We start from the raw sequence: 11,827 nt of genomic DNA on the forward strand, positions 1-11,827 counted from the left end.
AGTAACAGACTCTCAGCCATGTTACATGTTATTTCGTTTTACCACGGTAAAAGAAGGAATTTTTTTTCGATTTAACATGAGTTTTTCCATTTAACACGCTTTAACATGTTAAACCAAAGATCATGAATACCCCTAATGTATGAGTTAGAATGAGTAGCCTTACCTTGCTGTGCCAGGTACTGCTGCACTATGACCCCCTGCTGCTCGGCCATCATGTTCCTGTAGAAGGCGGCCTCCTCCCGATCCCGCTCCTCCTTCACCCTGCTGTAGTCCTGGGCCAGGCCTTCGGTGTCGCTGCAGCTGTCCCCGCCCAGGTAGGTCTGGGTCCCGCCCTGTGAGCCTGCAGACAGCAATAGTTAACTCTGATTGCTAATATAATTATGAGAGATAGTTGACCCTGGATGGCGTACGAGGAGAAGATGGTTGGGGGTGCAGTCAAAGAGAAACACAAATAAGTTGGTATAACTTATTTAATTGGGCCAACGTTTCTAGAGAGTTTCTAGGCTTCTTCAGGGCTAAGAACAAGATAACAACCACAATAAGTATAGAAAATAAAAAAGTGAATAATATTACAGAATAGAATTAATAAAATGAAGTGATGAGAGAAGCGGAAAATAAAATGTATACATAGGTAATTGAAAAATTGGGTAAAATAATATAATTAAGGAAATAAAATAAAAATGAAGTTATATAATGCAGAGAAGTATGAATATATTAGTTATTAATAATTTAAAAATTGAAATATGGAAAGAAAAAGAAAATATATGTAACCATAATAATTGATAAAGAGGCAAAATATAAGTAAAGTTTAACAAAAGAAATGAATAGAAGAAAAAAAAAATATTTTGAAAAAGTGGAGAAAAGAAAGGGGAAAAAAAGAGAATAAAATGAACCTGTTAGCTTGAAAACCAAACGCCCAATGGTATATTGCGCCAATAACGACCAAACTCCGAATTAAAAAAGACGTTTCAAGAATGATTAAGTGTTTTTAAGAGAAAACGTTACGAGTGGGTAAAAAATAAGAAGTAGATATTTAGAGGAAGAAAGCCTGTGAAAGGATGACGACAAATGGTTTTTGGAAGTTGTTAAAAATATATGTATGTACAAGAATAACGAAGTACCGGAAGATGACAGTGTCATGGGTTAAAAACAACAGTGAAAAAGAGGAAACGTATATAGGAGGGGGACGACAAATATGTAAGAAAAAGTTTGTGGGCGGGGTAAAAAAAAAAAAAGTTACATTAAATAAGTTACACTTATTTGTGTTTCATTTTAACCGCATCCCCAACCTTCTTCTCCTCGATTGTTATATAATATACGGCGGGGAACGATGGCCGACTGGTTTTGAAATCAGCCACTAAATTAAATTAGATAAGTACGTAATAAAAAATGCTCCTGAAAATAAAATTCTTCTATCAGTACCAGGCGCCCTTTTTCGATAAAACATTTAAATCTCTTCCCTATCGATTCAAGAAGGTTGTGTAAAAAGTTCGATTCGATAAGTCGAATAAATAAAATGATACAGCGGTTTTTGTAATCGGTCTAATAGGCCCTTTTTGCAATTATTGCGTTCCATTCCGATGGTATCCATCAAGAGAGAGTTAATTTTTCGCTCTCCTAGAACATTTTCTCCAGTCCGTTTGTGGACAAAATGGACGGCATTATTAGCCTTTAGATATTTCTGTACATTACTGACAACCAATAGTACTGTTAGTGGATAAGAGAAACGCTATGCTGTAACTTTTATGATCAGTTCTATGTTTAGATGGTTGGTTGTTTTCTTGTTTTGTAACTATTATAATACTAACCGCTCTCGTACTTAAAAAAAATTGTTATATTTTAAATGATATTGCATTAGATCTTCTTTTGTTGTTGGCAGTTCTAAAGTTACGGAGATCTGAATCAGAATTAATTTTTTTTAAACTTTTAAAAAAGCAGCCATTTTTTATTCGCCCTAACTATAATTATAATTTACAAAACCATTATCCTTCCCACTGTTTTTTATGGATGCGAGACGTGGCCTCTTACACTTAGGGATGAATAGCGTCTTAGGGTTTTCGAAAATAAAGTATCACGCAAAATATTCGGACCGAAAAAGGATGAATTAACGGGAGAAATTAGAAGATTACACAACGCGTCCGTTACATAAACGTCCGAGGGGTAGACCGAAACGTAGATGGGAGGATTGTGTTAAAACATATTTAGTGGAATTGGGTTTGGAGGTGCATCACTGGAAGGATGTATGCAGAGAGCGTTTGGTGGTATCGGCATCGAACCTTCGGATTCGTTAAGCCTTTATTATCATTATTATTATAACGATACTTGGCAGACCCAACAATTTTTAATACTAATTATACATTGTTTTCATTAATGTAATAAATAATTGGGGTGAAATGACTCACTTCTTTTCCACCGAACTTTTGTACTTTTGTTGTAACTTTTGTAAATACGCATGTCCCCCCTATTAGTCTTGGAGTATAACCCACGTTCTCAGCCTACGTTATTTTCACATAAACCTTTAAAATCTTTTCTCAATAGATGAGTCTTTTAGGAACACTTGTAATAAAGTTTTAAAACTTTTAACTTATTAAAAGAAGATGGCCACGGGACCTTCTAATTTAAATTAATGTTTGAAGTAGTATCATTGGGAAGTTCCTTCCCACGATTTTCCAGTGTTTTGAAACGTACAAGATATTTTTTTGTGTATTTTTTAATATTGTATATATAACATGTACTTATTGTATTTTTTTTGTACTTTTGTAAATTACAATGAATAAAAAATTGTTTTTGGAATAAAACTTTTATACCACTAACATGAATATAAAATTTATTTTCAAAGAATTTAGTTGACCTTGTGAAGTAGATTGTAGGAACATAGTCCAGGTGGCGGTCAATAAAGATATCAAAATAGTAGAAAAAACTATTTATTGTTAACCAGCGTTTCGAAATAATAAAATACTTATGAAAATCTAGTAACTAAATATATCAACAAAATGAAAATAATTTAAAATAAAGTAATAAAAATTTTATTTCCCATCAGTTTCTTCACTGTACTTAAAATAATTCTGTAGATATATTTACTAACTTGCCATACATTTTCATCAGTATTTTATTATTTGTTCTTTCTTCTTAATTAACTTTGTTATTACTTTTCTCATATATACAGGCTTTATCTTCTTACGATACTTAGACTATACATTTCTTTCAACACTATTTGGTGTTATGTTCCATATATTATTTTATTCATTGGTTGTAATCTTGTTTTTTGTACTTAGCCTTGATGAAGGTACTCCCAATCTTCTTCAACTATCTACTCATCATTAGAAATATTTCTCCATTCAAGATTACTTAACATGTCAAACTAAAGATCATGAACCCCCCCCCTACCACAAGGCCCCCCTTCTCCCTTAAGATCCCCGCCTGGAAAGAAGATAGACTCCATGTTGCCCTGAGCAGACAAAGCCCGAGGGAGCACCAGTTGCCGGGCAACTCCCCCCCCCCCTCTTTACATTCTGCCCCACACCCTGCTTCCATCCCTTCCCTAATAACACAGATCCTCCTAGCGGACTGTCGTATCCTACATTGTGCAAACCCTCCCTCCCGTATCCTATATTGTGCAAACCCTCCCTCCCGTATCCTACCTGCCGAATACAGAGCGCCTGCTATTGTCCTAATGCACGCTAGAATATTCCCAGTGGGTACGGGTTTGTTCACGTCTGCGACGTGTTTCTTCAATATGCTACCTCCCTTCTAGAGCTAACATATATTCCTTCCGTGCTCGTATGATATTTCATATCCAAGATCTGTAAATAGACCATTTGACCGCAATGATTTGCTTGAAGCGAAATATGTTTTTAATCACTTAAAAAATTTTGGACCATTAGATGTGCGATCAAAAAATAAATATATTAATGTTCAATTATTGTCTTCTTTATAGTTATGAACATACTAGAATTATAAGAAATTTTATTTTTATATATTTGAGCTCACACATCTTAGATTAAAGTAAGATGAGGAGAATATGCGGTAACAACAAACAATTTTTTATCATTTATGTTGTATAATTCTTACCTCTACAATATTATATTTTATTGGAAGATTATTGATTGACCGTGTGTATAGATGAATGGAATATGGTCCGGGTGCGGTAAAACAAAACTCAAATAGTAGATAATTATACTATTTTATTGAGCCAACGTTTCGCCCCACGTTGCAGGGCTTCGTCAGGGCTGTTTTGACGGCAGCCAAAAATAAAGTGTTACTAAACAGCCCTGACGAAGCCCTGCAAACGTTGGCTCAATAAAATAGTATAATTATCTACTATTTGAGTTTTTTTTTTACCGCACCCGGACCATATTCCATTCATCTATTATATTTTATCTTCTATTGATATCAATCTACTACTACCAACTTTATTTATTGTTAATATATATTTTCAACTTCGTTTATTATTATTTTCTTTAAATTTTTTGTCTCTGAATTAAGTATGTAGTTATCTCGATTTGTTTTTTCATACCTGATGAACGTCGGAAATTCAGTTCGAAACGTTAGCTTAAATAACTAATTTTCGTTTATTTGTATATCTTTGCTGACCGCACTCCAACCATCTTCTCCTATCAATGTACGGTCAACTCTTCACACTTCATTAAAATAAAACTTACTGCGCAGGCTTTTGCTACAAATTAGTAAACTCTAACTTGACTGGCCTAACGGTAAGTACGGAAAAAATACTGGCCGGATTTTTTCCGTTCTTAAATCCGGCCTGTATTTTCTCCGTCTGGTAAATTTCTTACTGAAAAGGGCCAGGCAAATAGTAGACACAGAGAAAACAGGGCTCATTTCCCAAAAGCTTCTACGAAGTTTCCTTAATTGACTTGTAGTTTTTGCAAGTTTCTTTGTTGTAATATTCTTAGTTTTTTTTTTTTATCTTTTTAGCCCTGATGAAGCCCTGCAAAGTGGGGCGAAACGTTGGAAAATAAATAGTTGTAAACTATTTTTGTTTCTCTTTTGACCGCAACCCTGACCATCTTCTTATATATCAATTTTTACGGTCAACTATTTATAAATATATTTAATATTAATAAGTCACTTTATCTTCTTGGATGTTCTCATTCATCAAGATGTCCCACTGAGAGAGACAAAGGATGTTTAGGACCTCCTGCATCCAGGATACGTCCTTCCTCTATCCAATCCAAACCAAGAGTGCAGTCCAAACCATATCGTCCTGTCTACAATTTCGTTGTTAACATTATAGCACAACAGTTTTGAGTTTTTGGATATGGTCTTCTTTATGAATATTTTTCGTTAATACTTATTCTTGACTTCTATTTTTTCTTAAATTTATGGTAACTACAATTGTGATGGGGACCTAAATAAAGTTTAAAATATTTTCATCTGCTCAACCTGGCCTCGATTAATCAAACATAAAATCCATAATTCCTTAGGGAGAACTGTACACTAAATTGAAATAAAAAAAAAAATAAAAAAAGTTCAACATTATACTTAAATAAGTTAAATGATAATATTGAGCGAAACAAAATAAAAATAGAAACATATAAAGAATAAGAAATACACTTATATTAGTTGCAATGTAAATAAAAATAAGTACGTGCACATACATGAAAAAGAATCATGTATGTGCACGTACTTATTTTTATTTACATTGCAACTAATATAAGTGTATTTCTTATTCTTTATATGTTTCTATTTTTATTTTGTTTCGCTCAATATTATCATTTAAGTTATTTAAGTATAATGTTGAACTTTTTTTTATTTCAGTTTAGTGTACAGCTCTCCCTAAGGAACAAACTATTATCCCGTAGGTGGCCATTATAGAGAAGAGTCTCTTTTAAAGATCTCCCGAAATTAGGACATAATAAGTAGGATGAAGCTATCAAATGGCTGAGCTTGCAACAGAATACCCTTGCGTCTGGTCCCACTGGGCCCAACTGTTCTAACCCGCACCTAAATTCCTGAAATGATCCAGTGATAATTTCATCCCATGGGTGTCAATGTACTCGTTTTAAATTAATTAAAATTAAAATATAATTAGTATTCTAATTCATTTTAAAGTTTAATGATAAATATTTTCCCCCAAAGATTCTATTATTAATCAAAATCTGTAAGAGATTTCTCTAATATTGCAATGTGTAAATAGCTCTTTTTTCGTATGATTTGTCTCCCTGTGCAAGTTCCTTGTTTTTTTAGATGGTTGACAATGGTGGGTCTCCACATTTTTTTGTCTGTAGGCGTGAATAATGTAGGAGAAATGTTTTTTTTATTTTATGGAAGGATAAGTTACATAACTTTTGGTAATTGTTTTTTTTTTAAAATAAAACCATTAACATTTTTTGTTCCACCCTGCTGTCTTTTATTTTTTTTTTTAAATATGTAATTTGTTATAAACGGGAGTAAATGGTTAGGGCTCCAGTCTAAACTAAGTAAATCAGGGCTAAAATATAAGAATACATTTTGTTGTTTAAATGAAATAATATGTATCCAAGTTAATTTTTATAAGACCCTTATTCATTTCTTTAAATTTCCAGCGTTTCGGCCTATTCAGCTTACATCAAGGATAATCCTAAATATAAATTTACACCTCACATCCAATATTTTTTTGCACCCGGTTCTGCCCAGGAATTTCAGTCAAGTCAACTTTGTCACTTTTCCATTAAATTTTAAAACTTTTAATCAGAGATTCACTTAACACTATTATTAATGAGGTGTAGATAGTTGACCGTAGATAGATGATTGGAGAAGTTTGTCGGGGGGTGCGGTCAGCAAAGAACAACATAAATAAACAAAACCATATTTATTTGTTTTATCACCTGAATGATATTATATTTCATCGATCACTGTTTTTAATCTACTACCATCCAATTCCACGATTATCAATCAATTTAAAAAAAAAAATTATTATTCAATTATCAGTTATCAATTTTTTATTATTTATGATTTAATTCAACATTTTGTATATTTCTAAATCTGTTTGTGTACTATTCCTTTTCAATTGTATGTTACTCTAAATGTTGTTGTTACCTCTTTTGTTCTATAGCCCTGATGAAGACCTGAAATTCAGGTCGAAACGTCGGCATAAAATAAATAAATATGGTTTTGTTTATTTATGTTGTTCTCCTAACACTATTATCATTATTACTCTTACCACATGGTATTTTTATTAATTCATCAATATTAAAAAAAAAAACGAATAAAAGTCGATTAAAGAGCTTCGCCTTACTAGGCAATAACCTATAATCAGTTTTACTTCGGTTCAAATCTATCAAGCTTTGTTTTCTGATTATAACGGCGGCCTACTTAGACGAAGTCTTGTAGTCTTCCAGTATGCCCAAAAAGTACTTTCTTAATATAACTCACAGTAGGTTTGACTCTTAAACTGGTAGCTCTGATAAAATGTTAAGTACATCAATTTAAAAAGCATTTGGTGTAATTATAAAATAAAATGTTATAATTAAAGGAAATCTTAAAGTGTTTTTTTTAGTTTGTTTATTCACATATCCGTCCTAGTCAGCGCTCATGTTCGTCTATAATCTACATAAGTACCAACAATTGTATTCATCCAATACCTTCTAAACTTAACTCATTTCTTTAAATTTTATTTTAAATCAGTTATTATTAGGCATCATAGGCATTAATATATAATCATATAACATACACTCACGCACATATATAACCACAATATAAACATATCGATGGTTTAGTTCACAGTAGACCTAAGTACATTTTCACTAACTTTAGGAATAATACAATTAAGGGTTCTCCGTTTTAGGAAAATGACAACTTTTCAAGAAATGTTTTGATTTGAACCTTTAATGCAAATTGCATTATTATATTATTAATAATTGCAATATTCCTGAATTAGTGAAAATGTACTTAGCCCTTTAGTGAAGTAAGGCATCGATATATTAATAAGTACCATAGAAGAGAACTTACTGTGATCGTCATCTTTCAGCTTGTCACTTTTCTCCTCCAGATCCATTTCCTTGCCGTTGTTGTTATTCTTCTGATCCAGCCTGTGTTTCTTCTGCATTTTCTTTATCTTCGCTCTCTGATTTTGGAACCAAACCTGTAGGCAAATTACAGGATTGTAAACGATTTTATATAATATATTTTTAGTTAGGAATTTCTTGTTTTATATTATATGTTATGTTAAGGGGCGTCTGTAGCATTGTCGAGGCGTAGGTCTTCTTAAGTGCCGCGGTACCGGTTTGAGTACGGCCTGGGGGTCAAATTTCATTTTTTTAAGGTCCCACAAAATGAAATCTTGACCTACCCCTCCTCGATCATGGTTAGGAAAGGGCCGTATCCTGTAGATAACCTCTCCCCTCGACCATGGTTAGGATAGGGTTGTATCCGGTTGATAACCTCCCCTCTCAACCATGGTTAGGATAGGGTTGTATCCTGTAGATGACCTGCCCCATCGACCATGGTTAGGATAGGGTTGTATCCTGTAGATGACCTCTCCCCTTGTATAAAGAACAGACCAGGAAGGCGGTAATAAACAAAAATTTGCTAATAAAAGAAAGATTAAAGTTTAGGTGTGGTTAAAGAAAAAACTCAAATAGTAATATAACTATTTAATATGAACCAACGCTTCGACCCACATTGCAGGGATTCATCAGGGCTAAAAAAGATACAAACAATTAAATGAGGCTTTAAAGTAAGCATATAGATAACAAAAATAAAATTTTACTAAGGTGTGGCTTAGTCAGGGTAGAATGGATGCCTGGACACAAAGGCATTAAAGGTAAGGACTGAGCGGACTACCTAGCAAGGAAAGGATCTGGGACAGCTCCTTATAAACCTGACCCCATGTGTGGGATTAGTTACAGCCATGCAAAGAGGCACATCAAAATGATCGCTGAGGGTTACTCTGGAGAAATACCAGAGGAATGGGACAATCAAAAATGTTCCTCAAGGGATCCTACCCGAAAAGAAGTAACACTCTTCTTAACATGGATAGGAGTATTTTAAGATGGGTGACAGGTCTATAAACGGGACACTGTCAGCTGAATAAGCATCTCTATAAAATGAGATTGATAGTGTCCTCTACCTGCAGGTTCTGCAGAAACGATGATGAGACTGCTTACCACATCATTTGTAGATGTGATGCAGTAGCAAGGACACGATTCCTCATCTTCGGTAAGGATCGTATCTTGGACCCCAAACTTGAAACCCATCCCACCTTTGAGCAGAGGAGGGATGGCGTACAATAGACCTTCTTAGGCCGCGGTGCTTTTTGCCGGGGGGGGGGGGAGGGAGTGTGGCTTTATTTTAAAGTTAGCCTCGCAAAATAAATGTTTATATCGGTCAGAGTCAGTTTCTTTTTCGTTGGAGCTCCCTTCAGCAAGACTTCATCGGGTTTCAATGCCTTCAACTATATATTTATTCAGTAATAAGGAGGAAATGCTTGAGGGGAGGGGGGAATAACTTATTCATTGTGCTAACTTTTCGGCCAGAATTCCTAGCCCTCATTAAGACTAAGAAAAAAAATCAAGATATCAACCAATGAATAAAGGATAAACAGAATGATTAGAAAATAGCTAACATTATTAATAGTGCTCAAAGACATGAATATTTTAAATATTTCAACAAGTTGCCACTACTAAATAAGTCTTAACTTTTTTGTGTTCTTCACCCCCAACCACCTTCTCCTCACTACTGGATAAATATATTGTTGAAGATCTTTGCCCGTCCGAACCAATCTGCCTATCTTGAACTAATGCTGTCCAGTTTGCTGCATGCAGCTCATCATTGTTGATTCTGTCCTTCCTGTTGATTGGGCTCTGGCATGGTCTCTTGCTAGAGCATTCATTGTTGTGTTGTGGCGTCCTGATGAATTGCTTCGAGCCACAGTATAGATAATTCCACAGTTAACTATTAACTCATCATTATTTATTGAGTAATACATGAGCCTATATATTTGTTTTCTTTCCAATTGTATGTATCGGTTGTGAAGACAACTATTATAGACTGCTGACCAGTATCACGAAGAGAACGCCCTCTTTGGTGGAGGTGCTGCATTCTTTAGAGAACAAAGGCCCGGACCTTTCGCCACTGGCTACAAAGGCTGCAACAGTTAAATAAATCCCTGGAAGGGCTAATTGTGCCCTTAATGAGCAGAGCCACCCCTTGTACTTTTTAATCCTCCCATCTATCTCCTCTTCTGTCTTGTAAGGTCTCCTTTTATTACGGCCAATGTTTCCAGAGATTATGTCCTGGACCCTTATTACTCACCATTGTGTAGCAAAGCAGTTTGTAACTTACATTAAATGACCGTTTAGAATTTCCCTTTTAAAATGACACTGATATTTCTAACTCTCAGGCAAATTATTTCTATTTGAATGATATAATGAATGAAATGTTTTTATTTATAATAAATGAATCTATTTATACGAGTAAATGGGAAAAATATCTGTCTATTCGCTATTTTAGCTAAAACACATGCAGTAACTGTTTAACCGTGTCAACAATAGCTTTTCGACCGTTCGCTTTGAACAGCCCTGATGAAGCCCTGAAAAGTGGGACGAAACGTCGGATAATAAATAGTTGTAAACTATTTTTGTTTCTCTTTTGACCGCAACCCTGATCATCTTCTTATATATCAATTTTTACGGTCAACTATATATACATATATTGAAATAAGTTATGTGCATCAAAAGCATTGCTTTTGACAAGTCAATAATTCAAAACAACAATACGGTAATTATATTTAAAGAATTGAAACAATAATATAAAACTGTGGTATGGCATTGATCCGACACACGTTAACCAACTGAGATCTTTCCAGTGTAGCCCGTCGTACATGGGCTTAGAGCTTAGAGCTCTCCAATTAGAGCCTTTTAATAAACTAAGTAATTGTTCTAGAGAGCAGACTCGCTTCCCAAAATATTTTATTATAATTTGATGATACCTGTGGCAGGTTGTCAAGAACTGAAAGGAATCTTACTTAGTTGGCGACATTTTTTTGCAACAAACCCAGATTTCTTTTCTGCAGAGTTTAGAAATATTAAAATATCTGTTTATGTATATTACATTGCAGTTTAACATTTCCAACTTGAAGGTGAAATCATTTTGTCCTTAGTTAGTTTAAGTATTTTTTCGGAATAAATATAACATCTAATGAACCTCCAATTTGTATCTTGCATCATACTTACGTCGAAGTGGTCTTCATAAAAATATAACCTATTATTGGGATTTAACGCCTGTTGAACAGATTCGAACCATCAAACCATCAAATTCCTCCCGCATCCAATCCTTACAATCCAAAATCTTACGTAAAATCCTTGATGCTCCTTATTACGTTACAAATAAACTCATTCACAAAGACCTTAACATCCCATTCGTTGCAGATTTGACCCAAAACAGACATGCGTCTTTTCATTCCAAACTCCTTAACCATCCTCACCCATTAATTCTTAATCTTTCATCCTTAACAATCCCTGATAATCTTCCGAGACGTCTGAAAAGAAGATGGCCACGGGACCTTCTAATTAATGTTTGAAGTACCACCAATGGGTGGTTCCTTCTCAAGATTTTCAAGTGTATATGAAACCTACTACATATTTACTTATTGTATTATTTTGTACAGTTGTAAATTACATTAAATAAATAAATAAAAATTATTGGGATTAGATAATAATTTTGGATCCCTTCTGTTTTTAGTTTTGACACATCTGAGAATTTGTATTAACAAGATTTGTGGACTATTTATTGTAGTATTTTTGCAATTAGGTACTGAACAATATCGATAAAAAGTATAAATCATAATATATAAGTTAAGTATTGGCGAAAGCACAATGTCAAAAAA

At 34.0% G+C, this 11,827-nt stretch overlaps 1 protein-coding gene across 2 annotated transcripts in view; it reads right to left on the reverse strand.

The window, feature by feature from the left end:
* The window catches only part of LOC106681857 (LIM homeobox transcription factor 1-alpha), a 104,781-nt gene that overhangs the window by 14,568 nt on the left and 78,386 nt on the right, over positions 1 to 11,827 (reverse strand). For both annotated transcript variants that reach the window (XM_014422397.3, XM_014422396.3), the window contains exons 5-6: positions 7,951 to 8,083; positions 164 to 340 (exon numbers count right to left, since the gene is read on the reverse strand). In XM_014422397.3, the coding sequence (XP_014277883.1) occupies positions 164 to 340; positions 7,951 to 8,083 (310 nt within the window). The remainder of the gene's footprint in view (positions 1 to 163; positions 341 to 7,950; positions 8,084 to 11,827) is intronic.

This window comes from Halyomorpha halys, unplaced genomic scaffold, assembly GCF_000696795.3.
Source record: "Halyomorpha halys isolate HHAL.00 unplaced genomic scaffold, Hhal_1.1 Scaffold371.1, whole genome shotgun sequence".
NCBI lineage: Eukaryota > Metazoa > Arthropoda > Insecta > Hemiptera > Pentatomidae > Halyomorpha > Halyomorpha halys.